Source organism: Meles meles, chromosome 17, assembly GCF_922984935.1.
Source record: "Meles meles chromosome 17, mMelMel3.1 paternal haplotype, whole genome shotgun sequence".
Classification (NCBI taxonomy): domain Eukaryota; kingdom Metazoa; phylum Chordata; class Mammalia; order Carnivora; family Mustelidae; genus Meles; species Meles meles.
In genome coordinates this window covers 38,156,362-38,179,581 of record NC_060082.1, presented here as the reverse complement: position 1 = coordinate 38,179,581, position 23,220 = coordinate 38,156,362, and the positions used below count along the sequence as shown (strand labels likewise).

Below are 23,220 nucleotides of genomic sequence, written 5' to 3'. Positions count from 1 at the left end.
TGTTGTGGTGGCCACCCTAACATTTGTTTTTCTTATGTTGCATGAAGAGAAGCAAGTTACTCAGAATAACTTCTCAGTCGCATCATATGTAGGTCAGAAACCATATTTGCTGGGGAGGCTTTTCTTTTTTTTCTTTTTTAAAGATTTTATTTATTTATTTGTATTGGCAAATGTACCAGGCTTCCTCAGGAAGTATTCCATGAGGCGGAATGACCGCTTATTAGAAATGTCAGGGACTCCAGCATAGATCCCGTGTTTGGACCAGAAAAACGTTGTGTGTTCCTTTCGATCCTGATGGTCACTTTACAAATGGGTTGCGCGTTGGTTGAAGAACAGAGTTCAGTAGTATATACATACATATAGACCTCTTACTACGGTAAAAACATGTGCATGGTCAAATATTTCTCAGCTTTGATGGCTTACTGAGAGGGGAAAAAAAAAAACGGAATAAGTATTCAAACGGCAGAGGTTATAGGACCTCCGAAATGTGGAAAGGTGCCCAACTCAGATTCCAGAACCCCCAAAGTGAGACCGTGTTAGCAGGAATTAACTTGTGCCAAAGTCTCAAACCTACGGTGTGCAAAGCGGCCATCTCAATTTGACAAAGCCTAAACAAATAAATAAATAGAAACCCGATAGAACCGGGATGGTTTGCTGGCGGTATCAGGAATATGGTTTTCAGGGCGCAAACTGCTGCGGGATAACGGGGAGCCCCGGATGTGAATTGCCGCCTGCTTGCCCCACCTCCTTAGTTCACTCAACTAGAGGGAGAACAGCCTCGGGCGGGGCGGTGGGCGGAGGAGAATGGGGTCGGGGGAGTGGGCCACCCCTATGCGGGTGCCGGGTTGTGCTCCAAGAGCCACGCTACCCCCTGAGGACAGGAAGCCAACACCCGACCCCCTCAGGTTGAGGCCCACCCCTCCGGAGGCCTCCCTTTTCCAAGTACCCAGCCGTCTCTAGCTGCAAGGACCGCACCCCCTCCCCGCTCAGTTCCCCCGCGGGACAGCGCCCCAGCGCAGCCGGCGCAGACGCTGGGAGAGGCCCCGGCGACTCCAAGGCACGGGCCTCGGATCGGTGCCCCCGCGGATCCTGAAGGGCAAACGCCGGGTTGCCCTGGGGGGGGGAGAGAGTCTCAGCCGCTTCGGTCGCCACGCGGGCCCCAAGGGAACACGCGGAGCCTTAGCGGGGACCGACGGCGGACGTGTCCCGGGCCCCCCGCATGGGTGGGAGGCCGCCCGGCAGCGGGGCGGGCAGGTGCAGGCGCGCGGGATTCCGATTGGTCGCGGTGCCGCGGCGGCCCCGCCCTTCGCTCGCCAGCTTCGGCGGCGGGCTGCGTGCCCGTGCGCGCCCCCGCCTGCCGCGCGGCCCCGCCCCCGTCCCCGCCGCCGCGTTCTCGAGCTCAGGTGGCGGGCGCGCGGCCGGGCCGGCGTCCCCACCCCCCGCGCCCGATCGCCCCGGGAGCCGGAGGGGGGGGCGCGGGCGGGGGGCGGGCGCGGGCGCCGCCGAGGCTTCCGTCTGGCTCGCGCGGCGGCGGCGGCAGAGGTCGCGCACAGATGCGGGTCGGAGCGGCGCGGGGAGGCGGCGGAGGCGGGAAGGAAGCTGCCAGAGGAGCCCCTCAGGTAAGCGCGGGAGCCCGCGGGCCCGGGAGGGGCCGCCGCGCCGGGACCCCCCGCGACCCCGGGGCAGGACCCGGAGCGGGGGGGTGGGTCGCGCGGGGACCCGCTGCCGCGCCGCGAGGTGCCCGAGAGTGACACGCATAGGCCCGGGGAAAAGTGCGGGTCCAGCAGGAGACGCGGGGATGCTGCGGACTTAGCGGCCGCGGTCCCCGCGCAACCCCGGCCCGGCCGCCCCTCCCCCGCCGTCCACACGCGCGGCGCTCGGTGGCGCTGCCTCGGGCTGCGCGCGCCGGGTGGGGGGTGGGAGGTGATGCCAGTGGGGGCCAGGAGGGGGGTTCCCGCAGGGAGGGGGACGGAGGAGGGCGGCCCCGCGGCCCCGCGGCCCCGCGGCCCAGGCACCGCCGCGTCCGCTCCTGATTGCAGGCGCCTGTGAGCCGGATGCGGTGCGTGGACGAAAGATGCATCATGGAATGAACCCGAGCCCGGGAGACGGATTTCTGGAGCAGCAGCAGCAGCAGCAGCAGCCGCCGCCCCCTCGCAGGCTGCTGGCCGCGGTCCTGTGGATCCAGCTGGCTCTGTGCTTCGGCCCCGCACAGCTCACAGGCGGTGAGTGACCGCAGGGCCCGCCGCGCGGGGGTGGGCGCCGGCCGGAGACCACCCTCCGCCGGGACACCCGGAGTTTTTGCGATGCCTGCGCGCGGCGCGCCCAGGGCGCACGCACAGCCGCATGGTGCCTGGAGCTGCCCAGCGGCCCGCAGCCAGGCTCCTCCGAATGGGGCACAACGAGCGGGCCCATTACCCTCACTTGGGCCGCAGGCGAGCCAGGGAGGGGGAGAGGACATTTCTGTGCTGAGCGCGCGTTTGTGGGCCTGTGCCTGGTGTCGAGCCCTCAGCGGACAGGGACCAGGTGTCAGCTGTCAGATAGAGTCCAAGGCAAGTTGCCAACCCCCCCACCCCCCTTGTGAGTGTGAAAGGTCTGAGGAACGGGCTAGTCTGGCGGAGGGACCGGTCTGTCGGGAAGTTAACTTTCTCTTACCTCTGGAGGTGCTGAGTTTCTGCACCGCTTCGTGGGTGTATGGGGGTGGGGGGGGGCCACAGAGGGTCCCGTCAGGGGTGCTTCTGGGGGATGGCTTTGCATCTCCATGGCTGATATACAGGGGAATACAGTCGAATGCATCCGTGGGAAGTGGGAGCTGGCTGAAAGAAAATGGAGAGCCTTGGTCCCCATCTGTGGCTGACCCTCTGTGTGTTGGGATCTGGGGGAGGGGGTTCTGTCTGCCTTGGTGGAGGAGGAGGAGGGAGGGAGTCCTGGCTGCATTTGGGAGCTGATTGCTGTCCCTTCCGGGTTTCTGAGAGCGCTTGCTCATGTGCCCCTGTGAAAGGGCAGACTCATATGTTTCCCAGCTGAACTACTGTTCATATATAAATAAATGATAATTGGTGGAAAAGCAGGTATCGATTGCTATGAATAAACCATTTCCTGTTTAAAATATTGCTGTTTCAGAGAGTGAAGGTGAACAAGGAGAGACATGAGTAGAAAACTAGAAAGGGGGGTGGGGAGGGACAGCAGAGGAATCCAGATCTCGGGCTTTGTGCGGAAAGATCTGGACGTCTGGAGCATGTGGGAGCTTTTGGGGCATGCACGTCTCAGGATTAGTGAGAGGATACTTGCTTCATCCTAGGGACCCGTTTTGGCTTTCTTTGGTTTTCTAACAAGGGGTGACTTTTGGGTGCTCTTAGTTCTATAGAAACGTGTCTGAGGCAGGTGTCCTCTTCACAGAGGACATGGTCAAATGGGAGGTCAGGCTAGCCACTGTGCGGTCTGAGGGGCGCTGGTTGGCCCCTACGTGCTGCTCCAGAGTTAGCTCTGCTTCTGGGTTGTGTGGGCGCAGGTGGCCAGGAGGGCACAAATGGGGCTGGGCCTCCCCCTTCCTTCATCGTTTCCCCCTGGTTCTAGCTTTGACCCCTCCAACCAGGTCCATGCCATCCTTCCATCTCCTCCATCCATTTCTTCCGCATAGGTGACGGATTGTCGGGGTTCTCTTGCCCACTGTTACTGGACGTGTGAGCTTCTCAGACTGGGCTGTGCTCCTGGTTCTGCTGTTGGTGTCCGCAGAGATTCTTCTGAAGGATCTCAGAGCTCAGGGCACGGCCCAGCCCCCTGGGCTCACATTAGTCTTTTATCTCCTCTTTGGAGGGAGAAGACATCAAGCACCATCATCCAGGCCTTGAAGGAGAAGCAGGGAGGAAGGGTTAGCTGTTCCCTCTCAGGCACTCACACGCTGCAGAAAGGATAGCCACCACCTCTATAACACGTTGCACTCCTTCAGGCTGCGAAAGTGATTTCTGGGGGAGTATTTATCGTTTCACGATTCCTCTATGGATAAACAGCTCACGTGGAGAGGGTGGGGGGCGTTCTGTGGAGTACAGCATACAGACTATCCCAGGGCAGAAACTCAGGTGGAGGCTCCAGGATGGTAATGAAAACAAATCCCTTAATTCTAGACCTGTGCTTCCAAGGTTTTGATGTGTGTTCCATCACCTGGAATCATACTGAAAGGCAGGCTCTCATTCAGTTGTCTGGGGTGGGGGAGATTCCACATTTCTGTCAAGCTCTCAGGTGATGCCTGGCTAATAGTTCAAGGATCCCGCTGAGGATCGGTGCTTTAGACCAAGGCATCCTTAAACGTGTTGTTTCTGACCCCAGAATCACTCCCAGTTAGCAAATGCAAGGGCCTAGCAGGGAGCAGAGGCCTCCTAATCTTCCCGTGGTGCCCAGAGCAGGAAACCAGCCCTCCCAGAGTGCTTTCCTTTGTTTGTTTGTTTGTTAATCAAAAAGGTGCATGTTTAATACTGTTCTAAAATGTGAACTTTCTTTTTTTTTTTTTAGAGATTTTATTTATTTATTTGACAGACAGACAATTACAACTAGGCATAGAGGCAGGCAGAGAGAGAGGGGGAAGCAGGCTCCCCGCCGAGCAGAGAGCCCAATGCGGGGCTCGATCCCAGGACCCTGGGATCATGACCTGAGCGGAAGGCAGAGGCTTTAACCCACTGAGCCACCCAGGCGCCCCGAATTTTCATTTTTGATGGCTTTCACTGGGAAAAAATACCCCAGCACAATAGTAAGATATGATAGTCTGAGCTGGGAGGAAGAAATATGTGTCTAATGCACGTAATACAGAAAAAGCCCAAACTAGATAGAGAGAAATTGAGATAATCAGAGGAAGGGGGGAAAGAACTCTGTCACAAAGGAGCCGCTTTGTTCTGGAAAGGGAGACTCACTTCAGTTCTCTGAGTTCTTGGAGAGAGTCCCTGAGCCTGTGTTGGCTAGAGGTGACTTTTGGGTGGCTCTTTCCAGGTTGTCTTTTGTAAGTTAGGGAAGTTGGGGCCACTAAGACCAAATACGCTTAGAGGACTAACAGCTAGTTTGCGGGGAGACACAGGACCTGCTGTCCCCAGAGTCTTCGTGGAGTGTGGTTTCAGCTGCGTCTGTCCCTGCAGAGACCCGTTGGGTGTTTACCTGCAGGGAAGAGGGCTCAGAGTTTGCTCTGTAAGTCCATTCCTGAAGGCAGAGTCATTAGTCCATCCCCATGTTGTCAGGAATGCGGGCAGAGCCCTGCGACTCCATAGCTTTGGGGCCTAGACCTTGGAAGCCTAGCATCCTCATCTGTAAACCAGGCATGGTGCTGCCTTGCTTCTGGGTTTGGTGTATGGCTGGAAACCATGTAGGCATGTAGTAAGTGAAAGTGGATAGTGCCAGAATCTTCCAGGCCCTTGTTTTATTCATTCAGAAAATCCCAAGTTCCATCCATACCCTGTGCCAAGCACTGATGTGTACAATGTTCTTTTACCTAGAACAACCCTCTCTTACTCTCTGTTCTTTTGCCCAATGAACAAGTTTCACTTTAAAACAACTTCAAGTGCCATAGTCTCTTTCATATTTCCGTGGTCACTGGGCTGTCCCCTCACCTGGGCTCTCACTGTGCCAGGTGTAACCCTCCCTTGTTGAGCAGTCTCATCCGCTGTACTGGATGCCCACTGAAGGCAGGAACCCGGACTTTAGTCACGTCTGTGTCTCAGGCACTCAACACAGCACGTGACACCCAGGACAGGCTCAGCTGATGCTGGCTGACAGCAGAAAGGCGTCCCGCATTATTGCCACATTGTTTAGAAAATAACAACTCCTGGCGGTCACTAAACTGCCAGATTCATGGCTAGCTATCAAGGCCACTTCCACTTGGAAGTGGTCTAGGAAGTTGGAGGTGAAATCAAGAGAGGTTCAAGAGCAGAGGTGGGCCTTAGGCTGAGGTCTGAGGGAGGGGTGGTTGGAGTGCTGCAAAGGGAGAGACACCTTGTGCCAAAGTGTGGGGGCAGTCACTTGCTTGCCTGTTCAGGGAGAGTAAGGTTGATCTAGAACAGCAGATCCACGGGAAGCCAGGAGAGCAGGGCTGATCTAGAACAGCAGACCTGCAGGGAGCCAGGAGAGCAGGGCTGATCTAGAACAACACACCTGTGGGGATTCAGGAGGGTCAGGCTGATCTAGAACAGCAGACCTGTGGGAAGCCTGGAGGGTCAGGCTGATGTAGAACAGCAGACCTGCAGGGAGCCAGGAGAGCAGGGCTAATCTAGAACAGCACACCCGTGGGGATTCAGGAGGTTGAGGCTGATTTAGAATGGCAGACCTGCAGGGAGCCAAGAGAGCAGGGCTGATCTAGAAGAGTATACCTGCAGGGAGCCAGGAGAGTCAGGCTGATCTAGAACAGCAGACCTGTGGGGAGCCAGGAAGTTTGGGCTGAACCAGAACAGCAGATCTGTGGGGAGCCAGGAGAGCAGGGCTGATCTAGAAAGGCACACCTGCGGGAAGCCAGGATGGTAAGGAGGGCAAGTGGGTTGGAACCCTGTTGTAAGGATCTTGGGAAACCGGTGAGGATTCTGAACATCGTGCTGCAGGCTGTGAGCACTTGCTGAGGGATTTAGGGCAGGTGTGTGATACTATTGAGCTGTGCTTAGTTTCCTGTTTCTGCTTGCAAATCCCTGACCTGGGGCCCTCCCCCTACCCCCAGCTGCCCTCTCCGTGTATCAGAGGTACGGCCCCAGTGTGGGGAATGGGGCTTCTTGAGGTCTTGCTGTGGCATTGGGCTGCGTATGCTCTCGTTGGAGTCTCATCGAGAAGGTTTTCTCACCTGGCAGAGTGGGAGCTTTTCATGCAACGTGGTGTCTGAAAGTCATGGTTTCAAAGTGCGCTGGATCTGTAAGCCCGAGTCCCAACTTCTCAAGCTACAAAGTATGTGTCTTCAGCAAAAGGCCACCTTAATACATGGGAGCAGCATGGAAAATCTTTCGATTTATTTTTTTTTAAAATATTTTATTTATTTATTTGACAGAGATTTCAAGTAGGCAGAGAGGCAGGCAGAGAGAGAGAGGAGGAAGCAGGCTCCCCGCTGAGCAGAGAGCCCGATGCGGGGCTCGATCCCAGGACCCTGGGATCATGACCCGAGCTGAAGGCAGAGGCTTTAACCCACTGAGCCACCCAGGCGCCCCAAATCTTTCGATTTATCCACAAGGTGGAATCTGAGAGCTTTTGGAGACATGAGAAGGATTTCCTGCAGCAGGCAGCAAATCTCTCCTCTCAGAGGCCTGAGCGGTGAGGTGGAGGGGAGTTCGCGATTCTCTTAATTCCTGCGGGGTAGTGAAGAGCATAGGTGAAGATCTCTCTCCTGTAAATATTGATTGGATACGCAAAGAAAAGCACCCATGGTCTCTGCTCCTGGCGTTGGAGGCAAATTTCAAAAGCTTCCAAAAGGCCAGGAGACTTGCCCTTTGGCCAGGAAGGTCTGCTGCAGCACGAGGGGCTGTGTTCTTCACAGAGTCACCATCAAGTTCAGACTCTGCCGCTATATCCATGTGGCTTTGGGCAGGTGCGCACCTTCTCCTTGGTTCAGTCCTTCCCATGTCGCTGACTCTGTTTGAGTCTGTGATTGTAGGAATGTGACAGGTTTTGACCTCGCTGTAAAGCTGGTTCTCTGTCTTACCTCTATGCCCTGGTCTTTCGTGAGTGCATGTTGTATGCCCTGGGGATGCACAGTGAGGGGCCGCGGTCCTGCTCCCCATGGAAACCAGCAAGTGAGGGCTGGTTTCTTCTCAGAAGCTCAGATGCAAAATGCTTGTGTCAAATGATTTTTTTTCCACATATATCTTAAATTCACTATAAAACTTAGTTTTATTTATTGTTAGTGATGAGAAAGGTGATTTTTCCCAGGCTACTTTTCTCTGTCCTTGTCTTATCTTGCAAGTCCATTTGGTGTTTGACAACTGGAATAACTACACATAGCAATGGTACATCTAAATGGACCATTGGCATCCTTGTCTCTACCTCAGGGAAAGAAGAGGAGGAAAAAGTGCCCTTCTAATTGGTTTCCATTCACATTTCACCACAACCGACCACAGCGTTTAGGACAGATACACCAAATACATAAACTCATGGCTCAGATATGCCATTTCATCAATTTCCTGTTGCATTCTCTGAGGGATGAGCTGTTTACCTGTTGCCAAGCAGGGACGACTGGAAACAGACGTGGCAGATTTTGGGGCTGGCCACTACCTGAGGGTTGGGTAGGTGTGCAAATCATCAGTCAGTGTGTGACGCGCTGGGACCCTGAGGGTCGTTTCCTCCTCAGACTCCTCCTTGGGCCTCCTGAACACGGGCTGTGTTCAGCGATTGCGTGTAGTAGCCCACTGGATCCCCGTGGTCTCTGACTGAGGCTGGCTGCCATTGACCCTTACTTTACAGATAAGGAAAGTGAGGCACGGAAGATCAGCAGTCACTCAGTGTTGCCCAGCTGGTGAGTGAGGCACAATGACCCAAATTATTGATTTTACTGCAAGCTTTTCCCGTGGGCGTGGAAATCCCTATCACTAGACCCCTTTTTAAAAAAAATTGTCTTTCAAGGTGAGCATCCCTTTTAAAGCCACAGTTACCGAACATTTAGGGACTTTGGTCCTTCCCACCCTGATACTAAAGGAATTCTTGTAACTGGAGAGGGGAAGACATCCAAGCAAATCAACCACACGGGACCCCACAATCAAGACAAAATGAAGGCCTGAGCCTTCAAATCAAAATGAGTGCCTGAGCCTTGAGCTCTAAAGGGAGGAGGGTAAGCAGCCAGAAACCCATGAACCCCCTGGCAGTTCTGCAGCCAAGGAGTGAGGAGGTGGGCAGAGGGGCACAGCATTGGTCCGGCTCAGCCTTGCTGAGGGGCACGGGGTGGGCCCACGGAGTCTGGGACTCTATAGGCAGCTGTTCCCCATCCCACCTTCTGCTTATTGTCTCTCCTGGTCCTGCTCCGTGAGGCCCTTCTCCCTGTGATTTGGCCAAGCACCAATAAAAGCTTTGTTAATGGGTGATTACTGTGTTGTGTGCACGTGTTTTCACACGAACCTTACCCCGCCTCTGATTTTCTTGACAACTGGGTTAAGATGAGATTTTGATTTTTTCCCCCCTCCTCTTTTTTTTTTTTCAATTTGAAGAAACATCTTCAGCAAGGTGGATCTCCTAAGGTGTACAGAATAGACAAAGCAGGTTAGGAGCCAGGTCTGTGGGTCAAGCCTTTCCTCTGAGTCCTGCGGGCCCGGCTGGGCCACCTGTGTACCCAGTTGTGTGATGCAGATGATAATGGAGTTAGTATAAATCAAAGTGTAAAAGGGTAACTGTGCCCGAGGGTCACACAGGTCAGGAGGCGCCCCCTCCGGAAGGTTAGCTCTCAGGTGACGACAGGGTTTGGTAGCTGATGAAAATTGCGACGGCTGTTTGCTGTGTAGGAAGACCCATCTGATGGTCCGAGCCCGAGACACTCAGTTTTAGGGAAGGATTTGGTCCCAACATTTCTTCTGCATTGAGGAAAAGATTGCTTACTTTTGTAAGACAGAAGGAATTAGCCACTCAAGAAGGAAAACAAACAAATAATCAAGTTGCTCACAAAGTGGAATTAAGAGTGTGTTTTAAAATGGCTTCTTAATTTAGAGTATTGTAATTGCTTTATTAATCTGCAGTAAGGTAAACTGGGAACATCAGAGAGATAAAACACAATAATTCCTGACGTTATTTGGAAATGACAGTGCACTTGGGAGCACACTAGCTGTGGAGCCTCCGTGACTGCCCTCTGGAGGGAAGGCCCCGCGGCCCCGGGGAGGGGGGCTGCGGGCGGACCACGTATGCACTGGCCACACGCAGGCCTGGGCTCCGGGAACGGATCTTTGTTCTCAGAAGGGAGGGAAGCTGCAGGTCCCGTAAACCTGATCAATGATCATTCATCATTATCCCAATAAATTGAGCTTTGCAAGAGGGAGGATGAGTAAGATCTTCTGGAAATGAAGGTTTGACCTGGTTGTCTGAGGTTTCTGTTTGAAATTGGTGACTTTTATCTCCTGGAATTACCGGTGCGGGAGCAGAGCTGAATGGGGAGGGTCACTCAGGTACTATATTCCTTTTCCTCAGAGTAACAAAACACAGATCTTCTTTTCTTTGGTCGGCCTGCCTTTCTGAGAGCTGTGTGTGATGACCCTGGTGAGCCAGGAATGGGGAAGTTTCTTCAGAAAGGAAGAATATCCATTCTCCGATGGGTCCTTTCACATCTGCGCGTGTCCGACATTGGAACCAATCTGGCTGGTTTCCCAATTTAGAGCCTCGTGTGGAGGATCCCGCGGACTTCCCTGATCCCCCCAACTTAGAAGACGCTGATTCTGTCCTGGCGAGAAACAACCTTGTCTTGCAGGAATGTGATCGACAGGGGGTTAATCCTGAGAGGGGCTCTCAGTCCTTCGATGAGACCCCAGCTGTCAACTGATGCAGAGTCCCAGTGTCCTACCTAAGGCCACGATGCATTTTAGCATTTTTGTTCAGGAGACTCAATGTACGTTCAGTGCTGCTATGACAGCACGTGCGCGATGGCTGCCTGGGGCCACCTCTGTGTTTAGGATGCTCCCCATCCTGCTGTGGAGCTTCTGAATTGCTGTGTGGACATCAAAGCCTTGCCCAGGCTTTCCCCTTTGGATGGTGATGGGGGACTTGGATTGTTCCTGTGGCCCTTGCATTGACACCACTGCTCTGTGGAGGAGAGGGGCTCATTTGCTTATCTCAAGAGTATATGTTAATGTCTTGAGGCTGAGAGCTGGAGAAAGCTCGGGAACACCGGCTTCTTGCCTTGGCCACCAGCTGGCTAGGGGAGGGCCCCCTATTACGACCTGTGAAACAGGAACAGTGGTGCTTCCGCCTCCCAGAGATGCTGTGGGGATCCACAGTGTTCACAGAAGTGTCAGTGCTGGCGGGATCCAAGCCATGGCCCACAGGCCGGTCACAGAAGCTTGCTCTGCTGGCTGCGTGGGCTTGCAGCGCCTCCTGCGTCCCAACAGATACAGAAAACACTCAGTGGCGCTGGCCTGAGGCCCCAGGTGGCCGGTTCAGGGACACAGACACCATAGGGAGGGTCCATGGTGAAGCTTCGTGACAGAGACCCTGGGGCTGGGGGAGGAGCGGAGAAGGCTCCTGCAGACAACCGTCCAGCTGAGTGTCTGAGCAGTAAGGATGTTTTCCAGGGAGGGAAGGTATTGAGCCCTGAGCCCAGGAAGAGGAGTCATCTGTACTGAAAATGAGGAGTGGCCCAGGACAGGTAGATGGGGAAGAGACACGGGAAGGAAGCGGGACAGACAGGTGGGACCTGCAGGTGGCACTCACCACACTGATGAGGCTTTCCTCGTCCCCCAGAGACACTGCGAGTCCACAATGCCTGTGTTTGGGGTGGGATGTGATTGGATCTTTGCTTTAGGAAGGGACTTTTTTTTAGCAAGGTGAGGGATGGAGGGGAGGTCGAGAGATTGCCACTCATTGTCTTTATTGTGTTCCGGGGTAGGGGTGACTCCGGGGGGAGGACACAGTGGGGAAAGGACAGAGCCCCGCCCTCCGGAGGTACTCTAGTGGGGCCAGTCAGAAAGCTCTCCATGGGCCCAGGAACAATTCTGGGAGGGCTCTGAGCAGAGGGGAACAGGTGCTTGTCAAGACTTTTTAAAAAAAAATTTATTTGACAGACAGAGATCACAAGTAGGCAGAGAGGCAGGCAGGGAGAGAGAGGGGAAAGCAGGCTCCCCGCTGAGCAGAGAGCCCGATGCGGGGCTCGATCTCAGGACCCTGGGATCATGACCTGAGCCGAAGGCAGAGGCTTTAACCTACTGAGCCACCCACGGGCCCCAACAGGTGCGTATCAAGGAGGCTGGCCGTGGGTGGAGATGGAGGGAGACGAGCTGCTGGTGTAGTCATGTGGGTCATGTGCAGTGATGCAGGTGAGGCCCTGTTGATCAGGAGGAGGCTGCCGCTGCCTGTAGGACATCCCTTCAGTAGCCATCTGTGTGCGGGGGACAGAGACCCAAACTGCGTGGAGGGGCTGCCAGGGCAGCTGGCTGAGTGGAGAAGAGGATTGGAGGGTGGAGCCCGGGCAGCTCGCACACTCTCCTGCTGGGAGGAGGAGGAAGAGGTGGAGGAGGAGTGTGGGAGGAGGAGGGGGAGGAGCAGAGAGGAAGAAGAAGAGCAGGGAGGAAGTGGAGGAGGAGGAGGAAATGGGGGAAGAGGTAGAGCTGGGAGGAGGGGGAAGAGCAGGGAGGAGGAGGAAGAGCAGGGAGGAGGAGGAGGCGGTGGGGTGGCGGCATTTGTTCACAGCCGGTGTCGGCAGTAATGGTACAACCACCACCTTGGAGCTCGTGCCGGCTATTGGTGACTCCTAACGTCTTGGGGGCCCGGAGATTGATTCTTATGTCATTTTCTGGGTGATGTTTGAGCACCTTGGATTCTGGGTGTGTGTGCCGATGGGCTGGAAGGAGGGCAGGGTGTGCAGGGCAGGCAGCCCACCTGTGCACAGGTGTGGGGTCTCCACTGCAGCAGAGCCTTGGTGGGGAGGGCAGAGCTGGAGGTCGGCAGGCCCTCCCTCCTGGGGACATGGTGCAGGGATGCGCATGAGCGTGGTGGTCGGGGCCGGGGCACTATGTGCTCAGTGCAGGGGGGCATGTGCATGAGTGTGGTGGTGCGGCCAGGGGTGGGCACTGGGTGCTCTGTGCAGGGGTGTGTGTGTGCATCAGCGTGGTGGCAGGGGCGCTGGGTGCTGGGTGCAGGGGCGTGTGTGCATGAGTGCAGTGGTGGGGGCGGGGCCTCCTCTCAGCTCCTGGGTGCTGCGTGCTTTCAGTCCTTCAAAGACTCAGTCTTCACGGGCTTTCAGTAAGTCTTCAAAGGAGCGACCCCTCTGTCACCCGCACCCCGTGACCAGTGCTGTTACCTCTGAAGCAAGTCACTTGACCTCTCCAGGCTTTGGTTTCTTCGTGGGCAGTTGGGGTGGTGGGGTTCCTCTGCACTTCTTGGGGGCAGGCTGTGCACATGGAGGAGGCAGGTCAGGGCACAGAAGTTTTATAAACATAAGACACAACGGGATGACTGTTGGCCTGGAAGGAGAGCTCCCTCCTCGGGACCTGGGTGCCTCAGGGCATGGCATGGAAGCGCCCTCCACATGTGGGGCCTGACCCTGGGAGAGCTCAGGCAGGGTGGGGGGGGGGTGCTCCTGCTTGGGCCCTGCCATGGGTGGACCGGGGGTGGAGTCCTGTCTGCGGATGGAGAAGGTCCTTGAGCCTGCGGGAGGGACGCACCTGCAATCCTCCCTGGGCCCGGGGCCGTTTTCGTGCTCACACAAGCCTCGGGGAGGGGAATTTGCACACATGTGGGGGCAGTGATTCACCATAGTGCTCAGGGTCTGCAGCAGGGGAGAGGTTCCTCCACATGCCCCCTCTGTCTCCCTTCATCCCAGGCACCACCTCAGCTGCTGGAGGCACTGCGCCCGTGGGACACGGGGGGGCAGGGGTTGTGTTTGGATCCAGGAGTCACCAAGGGCTTTGTCCCTGTCCAGTGCCAGCTGCACGTGGTCTTGTTCCCAAGAACCCCTTTGTACCTTTGCATACAGGCTGCTGCTTTTGGGCATCTGTGAGCTGGAGGCTCAGGGGTCCCAGCCCTCAACGGGAATGCCGAGAGATCCTCTGCCTTCCAGCCTCGGGGCCCCTCGGGACAGCAGCCCCCTGTGGGCCCGCCTGTCCTCAGGGATGTGCAAGGCTAGGGTCTGGTCTGGGGAAGGGGTCCTTTGGTGCAGCGTGAACAGCGTACTTTGCCTTGGTGGGTGGAGAGGGTCCTGGGAGTCTCTGGGGTAGCGGGACATTTATGCTTTGGAGAGCGGCTCTCATTTACATGGTAACAGGCACCTAGGCCATCCGGTCCACCCTTCATCATCTGCAGATGCAGAAGAGCTCACCCTTTGGGGCTCCCTGACACACAGAGTGTGTCTGAAAGTGGGGCCACCCTGCCCTACCTCTGTGGCCCCAGGTGGAGAAGAGCAGCCGCACTCCATGCAGATCCCCGTTCGTCCGTTTGTCTGCAGTGGCGGTAAGAATCCCTACTCCTGCCCTCCCTGCTTTCCTTCCCAGAGCGGCGTGGTCACGGGGGGCTCTCACCAGCCGTGCAGCCGCGCCTGGCCTCCCCTCCACTTGGCTGCATGCTCCATGTGTGTCTCACCTCCCACGTGCCTCAGCCTTCTCTCGGACCTGCCGCATCCATGTTGTTGTTGAACTGGGTCGTGTTCTCAGGGACATTGCTTGTGCTAAGTTGTGCAGAAACGCAAGACTGTGCCGGATCTGTTTCTCTGCGACGATCTGTGTTGTCAGTACGTTCCTGGGTTGAGATCCACACATTGAAGGGCAAGGTGGCCACACATTCATTCAGACTCATCTTTCCTGGAGAGAGATGATGCACTAGGCATGGCCCATTACCCAGGAAAAACAAGGGTAGAGCAAAATCCTAATTAGGTCCGAATCCATCGTTCTCACCACCCTAAGCTGCAGGATCCTTCCTCGGGCTGGACTGGCCTGGACTGCCCTCTGTCCCTCGTCCAGCTGCCCAGTTTCCCTGTCCCACTCCTTCCACAACCTCTTGGGTGGCCCCTGGCTTCCTCTCTGTCTTCGGTACTCTGGAAGCACTAGATGGCTGGACTGAGCCGGGGGCCATGGAAGCAGTCTGAACTAGGGGCTGAGAAAGTTGCGCGGGCCCCCACCTGGTTGGCTCAAGCATGCACCTGCTTCACAGGTGTGCTTGCCCACCTCCCTACGGCAGCCGGGAGCCGGTGGCCCCCTGGCCCTGCAGAGGAGGACAACGAAGCTCTAGGGTCCCATGTGGCCCTGTACCTTGGTTGCTGAGAACTGGGGGTCTGGAGGCAGATCCCTAGGACTGAGTCCCAGGCCTGCTGCTCCCCTTGATCCACCTGTGCCTCAGTTTCCTCGTCTGTATGATTGGGGTGGTGATGCCCACGTCATGGGGCACTGGGAGGATGGAATCGGTGTGCATGTGGAGGGCACAGAGGACAGCTTCCAGCAGTCTTTGTGGTTGCTGCATGTCTCGTCTTCACTTACAACACCAGGATCCCACTGACTCTTTACCCGAACGCACTCTGTGTGATCTAGAAGCTCTGTAACAGTTTCTCCTGAGCAGTGTGTGCACTGGGACCAAGGGCAGCCCTGGCATCGGGCCTCTGCAGGTGATAGTAGGTTCCTTTTCCAGGGTCGGCTCCGGGCTGGCTCTCCTGAGCTCTGGAAGCACAGAGAGACGGAGTCTGGCCTGGCCTCGTGGCTGGTCGGCAGGTCAGTAGGCTCCTTAGTGGTTTGGCAGCCAAGATCTGCGACCATGGGATTAAGAGATACTGTTGAATCGAGAATTTTGTTACTTCTGACTCTTCCTTCCCTTTGGCTTTGGATGCCTGGGTCACTGGCAAGAAGGGCACTGGCTTGGTCTCCTCCTGCACTCGGCGAGTGCAGCCCTGAAGGGCCCGAGTTTTTCCTCACTGTAGCCTGCCGGATTCAAGCAGGGCTTTGAGCTGCGATGGGTGAGAAACTGAGGTGGTCTTGCCAGCCTCTGCCCGCCTCCCCTTGCATGGTTACTCCTAACCATAGGCACTTAGTAAGTGCTTACTGTGTGTAAGTCCTGCTTTAGGAGCTCAGACGAGACATGGGGGTGAGGACCTGGCGTCAGGTGTGGGCAGGCCTGCGGATGGCCACCTTCTTGCTGGGGCCCCAAGTGGCCATTCCTGCCATGTGTGGTGGGTGGGGGGAGTGGGGAAAGGGAGCTCCCCGGAGTCTCTTCTCACGAGGACACCAGCCGTAGTGGCTCAGGGCTCCACCCTCGTGACCTCTGTTAAGCTCAGTCACCTCCTCCAGTTGCTTAGGGGGATTCAGGATTCAACATGTGAGTCTGGGGGTAAGGGGGGACATAAGTCAGCCCTTGGCAGGTACCTGAGGCAGACCAGTGTGAATTCTGATGAAGAGGTTCTGTGAGGCCTCAGAGCTCAGGGGAGAGCAGAGAAGGCTTCCAGGAGGAGGTGATCCCAGAGCTGAGCTCTGAAAGAAGAGTAGCATGTGTGCACATGTGCGTGTGTGTGTGTGCGTGTGTGTGTAAGAGAGAGAGAGAGAAGGGGGGTGTTAACAATCTGCTCTTTTCCAATTCGTGTGTTTTCTTAAGTCATTCCCTGAACGTTCCCTGAGGTTTGCTCTACACAGACCTTGCAGACACTGATGTGGGGCCTGGGGATGATCTGGAAGCTCACATGTGCAGTTTCCCAAATTACAGGCAGGAATGTTTGCTCTAACCTAATCAGCCAACTGCTAGACACTCCCAGTATTTGATTACAGCTGCTGGCCCCTAAAAAATCAATTGCAAGTGGGTCCCCAGGCCACCGAGTGGGCCACGTCTGGCTTAGGTCAGGTAAACATTGAATTACTGCTGGAGTCGGCCTGCGGAGAAGTGATGGGTTAATACCTGCAGTAATAGGAGGTTAGCTCTGATTGCATTTTAAGTCACTTTGAATTTATCTTTCGTGGGGCAGTTTCTCCTCTCCCAGTCAAACGTTTCCTTTGTTCCTCCCCCTCCTCCTTCCAACGATCGCAGGGCTTCTGACTGACCTGTGGGTCCGGGTGTGGTGGCAGTGCCTGAGCTCTTCAGGGGCCTCGTCCAGGCCGACGGGGCAGGCTGTGGCCAGGCCAGCTGAGGTCGGGTTCCCCGCATTCACCCCGTCTGCTCACTGCTCCCTGGGAGCCCTCTGTCTCCACCAGCATTCCAGCTTCCAGACGTGGGTGACCCCACTCCAGCGCATGGGTGCATTCAGATTGGCGTGAGGAGCCTCACATGCATTCGTTACCCAAAAAGAGTCCAGAAAATCTGAGGCTCAGGGCCAACTGCTCAGGCTAAGCAAGGGAGGACACGGTGTCCAGGGGCTTGGAAAATTGTTTCTCGTACTTACAGTTTCCTTGTTTTTGACAGAGAGAGACCACAAGTAGACAGAGAGGCAGGCAGAGAGAGAGAGAGAGGGAAACACTCTCGCCGCCGAGCAGAGAGCCCAATGTGGGACTCGATCCCAGTTTCCTTGTTTTTGAAGTTTTGGACTTAAACGCCTGGGCCGGGGACTAGAATGTTCTGGGGACCATGGGATGGAGACGCCGGGCTCACCAGGATGGGCAGGTGCCTTTGGAGTCACCCTGCGGTTGAACCCCTTGCCCCCCTGGCTGTGGCACGTGCCGCAATTTAAAAAGACTGCTGTCCCGCTGTTTCGCTTTAAATAGTAAAACAATAAGTAAGCCTCGAAGAGGCAGCAATCATTTACTGAGCAAGAATTTTCTGAGTCGTTCTGATGTGCGAGGCGCCGGGCCAGGTAGGGTGGGAGTCAGAGATGAACGACAAGCAGGACCCCAGGCCTGCGCTGTTCTGGAAAATCACATGTGGGAAATAGTCATCTTTATTTCTCCCCCCCCGAAAATGGGGGTAAAGTGAGAAATATTCCAATAAATGGCAAAAACGATGCTTCTGTCTTAGTTATCTCTGTAATTCAGCACGTCATTATGACACATTGACGTATTATGGGCTTTCTAAGTGTGATTATCTGCTACTGTTATAAACGGATAGCTTCGTGGCATAGGAGAAACTATATTTTTGTTTTTGTTTCCCATGATGGATATTAGAAACATAGTAAGTGTCCCGGTCGTTCAGATCCGTGGCCTACCCAGTGTGGGCCTTGGACACGCACCCGTGCTGCAGGGACCTTGGAGGGGGTATTAGTTACCGCTGAGCGGGTGGACTGGGGGTCTCCCAGCAGGCCGGCAGTGGAGCCAGGATGGGAACCCTGATTTCCTCTCCCTGGGGGCTCCCCCGTGACGTCACTCGCCTTCCTGCACACAGCTGGGGGTGGTAACAGTGGCCACCTCCCAGGGGTTCTCCGGCTTAGACAAGGTCACACGTGGAAAAGCACTTACAGTGGCGTCTGGGCCAGAACACGAGCTCCATGGATGCGAGCCATCTGTACCTCCTGTGCATCCCATTCTCCACAAATCCTCTTCAGCCTGCCTCGGGCAGGCGCTTCCCCTCACATCTTGGGTAATAGACTTTGTGCATTCACGAGCGACTATGTCCTCCCTTGAATTTCCCTTGGACATGTTCATGGCTGGGGGGTGCGCGGATAAGCTGAGTACTTTCTTGCAGAATTTACTATGCAGCTATTCTTCACCCTGTGGAGGATCTGTCTGCCCCATGTGTCCTCGTCTGTCCCTGTGCCAGGTCTGTCCCCTGGGGCCTGTGGGTCCAGCCCCCGGAGGCTGGGTCGTGGGGCACTGGCAGTCAGCTGCCCACAGCTGGCATGGCGGATCCCTTTCTGAGGGTGTGGGGAATGTGGTTGGTGGTGCTACCAGGGATTCCCAACACACGGGGTGATGGGTCCCGAGGTCTGAGTGAGGAAATGACAGCTCCCAGTGAACACGGTTTCCTGAACCAGACCTGCTTACGCTGATACCGGGGAGCAGGTGTCTTGGGGAACCCGTCATGTTGGGAGCATCACGCTCACGAGCACAATCCGTGGGGTTTCACTCTCCTGACCATGGATAAGTCATCAAAGCCAATGCCAAGGCTGAACTGTGATGAAGTGATTCCTGATTTCTGGGAGAAAGTGAATGAACTCTCCACACACTACACCAGCAGAGCCGTGGTCATCGCCACACTTCTGACCTTGCACGTAAGAACCGGGAGTTTGAAACCTGTCCTCACCCTGTACTTTTAGGAGAATACATTTGCACAAGTGTCGAGCTCTGCCTTGGGACACCCGTCTACGGAGAGAAATCACAGTATTGGGAAGAGCATTCCCATCAAAATAACCAAGGACTCACCGTGCACCAGGCACCGTCACTGGCTCTGCCAGGGACCTCGAGCTGGGACTCCCTGGGGGGTTGGGACGCAGTTTGACGGGAGGTAATTCTGTCTCCTGCTGCAGTGATGGGGAAGGTCTGTGTTGAGTGCAGGCAGCACCGTGGGGTCCAGGAGTAGAAACACAGGTGGAGGGCAGGGGACAAAGGCAACGCTGTCCCTGGGCAAGTGTGAGGCTCGGTGCTGCTTGGGGGGGCCTCACTCTGGCCTGAAGTGTGAGTGTGTTTTGGAGACATGCAGGCAAGAGGCTGGAAGCATTGCCAGGATGGTAAGCGTGACGATGGTAACATGGTAGCCATAGGCAGTGTTTAGTGTTGGCTGCTTTATGCACGGTTCACATGCTTTCCACATATTAATTCGTTTAACCCTGTGACTCAGGTACTGTGTTCATCCCCATTTTTAGACCCTCAAACCGCAGTACTGGGAGATGGGCGGGCTAGGGTGGTGGGGCTGGGGTCCCATCCTGGCCCATGACCCCACGGCCTCCCTGCTGGGGCACTCAGCCCCAGAGCCTTTGAGGGACTTGCCAGCCACATTGCCCTCTCTTTCCATGCACCCCGAACCCCACCCTGAGGGCAGTTAAGCCCAAAACCTCAGAGGAAGGAAATGACGAACAGGAAGCATAATACCCTGAACACTGTTTCCTTCCTAAGAACTCCTCGGGAAGGGGCACCTGGGTGGCTCAGTGGGTTAAATCCTCTGCCTTCAGCTCAGGTCATGATCCCAGGGTCCTGGGATCAAGCCCCGCATTGGGCTCTCTGCTCAGCGGGGAGCCTGCTTCCCTTCCCCTCTCTCTGCCTACTTGTGATCTCTCTCTGTCAAATAAATAAAATCTTTAAAAAAAAAAAAACAAAAAAACTCCTCGGGAAGACCTCGGCGAGCCCCTGCAGGACCCTGAAAGGAGCAGCATGTTTGAACCACGCTTTACAGCATGTCTGCCCTCAGGTGTTGGACGCTGTCTGAGACACAGCGGTTGTCGTGGCTGGGATTGGCGTCCAGAGGGCAGACGCTAGGGGTGCCGCTGACCCCGGTCCATGCATGGGGCGGACCCACACTGAGGTGTGCAGCCCAGCTCAGCCCTGGGCCCGAGGCTGGGAAGTGCTGCTCTGGGCACCGGTCTGGCTGTGTCGGACGCCGGTGGCCGAGCAGGTGTCCAGGCAGGGGCGGAGGGGATGGGAAGCCAGGAAGATGCCATGAAGGGACGGCAAGGGAGGAGCGGCAGTCGGAGTTCTTGTGTGGACCGTGGGGAGAAGTGTGGCGTCCGTATGTGGAATGGAATGTCAGGGATAAGAGTTCGTTTTAGGAAGATGGTGAATTTGGTCCCAAGACATCTGGGTTCTGACAGGTGGAATTGCCCAGCAGGCATATGAGAATGAGGACGGAGGGGCAGGTCAGGGGACACGTTGGGGCTGTGAAGGCAGATTTCTAGTCCTCTTCTGGGAAGCAGTAATTGTGATCAGTGTTTGTGGCCCAGAGAGAAGACTGAAGGTCAGGAATCCACCAGCGGCTCCCTGGGCAGAGCCTGGGACTCAGAGCCTGGCGCCCGCCCCCGAATCCCAGCTGCACAGCCCATGCATGACCTTGGGCAAGTCCTTAAGGCTCTCTGTCCCTCAGTCTCCTCACAGTGCCTAGGAGTCATTTGGAGAGGTGGGTCGGGCGCTGGAGGTGGTGCAGAGGGACTGGGGAGGGCTTTGCCAGTGTGGGAACCTGCAGGGGTGGAGGGACGTGGGTGAAGGGTGCATAGCATGTGTGCTAGCTCACTAGTGACCTCGGGGCCCGCGCTGTCATGGATGGCTCAAGGGCCCCTTGCTGCCATCGTCCTTGCTGGCATCACCTCAGCACGCAGATCTTGGACAGCAGCTGATGGAGGCGGGAGCATGGGAATGACTGGTGCAGGGTCGTCCTCTTTCTTCCTTGAGCGGGAGGGAGGAGCGGGAGAGGAAGAGGGAAGGTGAGTCCAGGAGGAGCGTACCAACGAGGGGGGGCCACGGAGAGCACATCCTGGGTGTTTGTGTGTGACCGGCTTGGCTTCTGACCCCAGACGCAGAGCCGTGAGCACAGGGAATGGCGCTGAACGTTCTGAACCAGGAAGCAACCTGCTCACCTCCAAGGGCATACTCGGCCCCTCCTGGACCCTGGGAGCCCAGGCCACCCAGGGGAGGGGCGTCCACCCAGGTCAGCCAACGGCCTGGTGTCTGGAGAGCGTGGTGTGGTCCTGGGTGGAGGAGCGTCCACGGGACTGTGTGGCAAGGCACTGCATAGCGAGGCACTGCCTTGGCTCCTGCAGGGATCTCAGGGTGACCCCGCAGCTTAGAGAGTTGAATCTTTCCCCGAATTAAAAAAGCTATGTGTGGTGTGTATTCACTGTTGAGAGTTTTCTTTTTTTTCCAGATTTTATTTATTTGAGAGAGAGAGAGAACATGAGCAGGGTGAGGGGCAGAGGGAGAAGCAGACTCCCCGCGGAGCAGGGAGCCTGACGCGGGACTCCATCCTAGTACCCTGGGATCATGATCTGAGTCAAAAGCAGATGCCTAACTGACTGAGCCACCCAGGCGTCCCCACTGTTGAAATCGTAAAGAAAACTTAGATAAACAAAATTAAGTTAATTGTCACGTGAAGTCTCTTAAAAATGAGATGTGTGTCTCTTCTACACGTGTATGTCTTTTCCTTGAAAAGGTACTATAGACATGATTTTGTAACTTGCTTTGGTTACTTAATAGTATATCATGGTATCCCTTGTGGTCTCTCAAAAATTGATCTTTTATAGCATAATTTCAACTCACTTCATAGTGTTCCACTTTGTGTGTGTCCTAAGATTAATTTAACCGATGGGCTGTGTATTCTGTGCCTGAGAAACAGGCTGGGTATCTGGTGGGAAAACAGTCCGATTATTGTGAACACAAACACTGGCTGTAGACAGGGCTGTGCAGAGAACCTGCCCGGGGCTCGTGAGTCAGGATGGCCGTTGTTGGGGAGGATTGTGCTGAGCAGAGGAGGGAGGTTCACCCGCACGAAGGTGCTGGCAGGCTTCCCCTGGGGGAGGAGGAGCAGAGCTCCTGTGTCCTGAGATGCCACAGGGTGTTCGAGAGCAGGGGGCAGCCCGTCTTTGTTGGTTGTTTGCATTAATGGCTCCAATGGTCTGTTCATGTTCTTTGTCGGTTTCTCTATTGGTGTTTTTATCTTTTTCTTATTTATAAAAACACTTCGAGTATCCAGTCTTCCACGTATGTTACAAGTACGGGTTTTGCAGCTTCCGTTTAATTGTTAATGAAGAGAAATCTACCTGCATCTTTTCTCTACATTCCTGCCAGCTGGTGTCACATGTAGAAAGTTCTTCACCAACCTGAAGTTGCTTGAACATCCACCTATATTTTCCATATTCTGTTTGAGACATTTAAACTTATAGGCAGTCTGAAAGCTCGCTTCTGTGTGTTTGGAGAAGTACGGATTGAGTATTGTCAGAAAAATGGCAAGCCTCACCCGTAACTTTAAGTCTCCTTCCGGGTTCTAGGGGAAAGCATTTCTTTCTTTCTTTTAAAAATATTTTTTTTTATTGATTTGAGAGTGTGCATGAACAGGGGGGATGGGCAGAGGGAGAAGCAGACTCCCCACTGAGCAGGGAGCCTGATATGGGACTTGATCCCAGGACCCTGGGATCATGATGTGAACCGAAGGCAGATGCTTAACGCCCTGAGCCCCCTCTCTGGGCGCCCTTGGGGAGAGCATTTCTTGAAGACAACATCAGCCCTGAGGGTTGTGCTTTCCTGTGGAAAATATCTCCAACCTGGAGAATATGCCTGAGCTGGAAATGGGACCCCAAAAAGGACACCGAGGGCCCACAGTGCCTGTAGTCCCCAGACCAGATTCGAGAAAGGGCCTTGAAGGGTAGGAGGTGCTGGCTTCGTGCTCCCTGGCTCATGGGGGCCCTTCTCAGTGCTTCTCACATGTCACCTTGTTTACTCCAAACACTACCAACAAATTAGCAATCTTGAGCACTGTTTGAGTTCCTCTGAGACCCTGAGGGAGGAGGGATGGATGCGGGAGGGAGGAGTAACCGTGGGTGAACAGGAGACAGGTAATGTCTATGGACCTCTCTGAAACAGAGCCCTCCTCTTTCCACCAGACACCACTTCATTCTCCAAGAGTGGCCCCTCACTGTTATCAGCTGGAGAGGGGAGCTGGGACCACCCCTGCTGGTGTGGCTGTCCACGCAGTGGTTAGCGGGTACTGGGGATGTGGGGAAGCAGGCGGGGGTGTGTTTGAAAGGAGACCCGCGTCAGTGGGACCCCAGCA

The 23,220-nt window shown here is 55.5% G+C and overlaps 1 protein-coding gene across 2 annotated transcripts in view; it reads left to right on the top strand.

The window, feature by feature from the left end:
• Window positions 1–1,493: 1,493 nt before the first annotated feature.
• The window catches only part of SUSD4 (sushi domain containing 4), an 89,728-nt gene continuing 68,001 nt past the window's right edge, over window positions 1,494–23,220 (top strand). For both annotated transcript variants that reach the window (XM_045982066.1, XM_045982064.1), the window contains exons 1-2: window positions 1,494–1,619; window positions 2,040–2,222. In XM_045982066.1, the coding sequence (XP_045838022.1) occupies window positions 2,075–2,222 (148 nt within the window). In that variant the 5' untranslated portion in view covers window positions 1,494–1,619; window positions 2,040–2,074. The remainder of the gene's footprint in view (window positions 1,620–2,039; window positions 2,223–23,220) is intronic.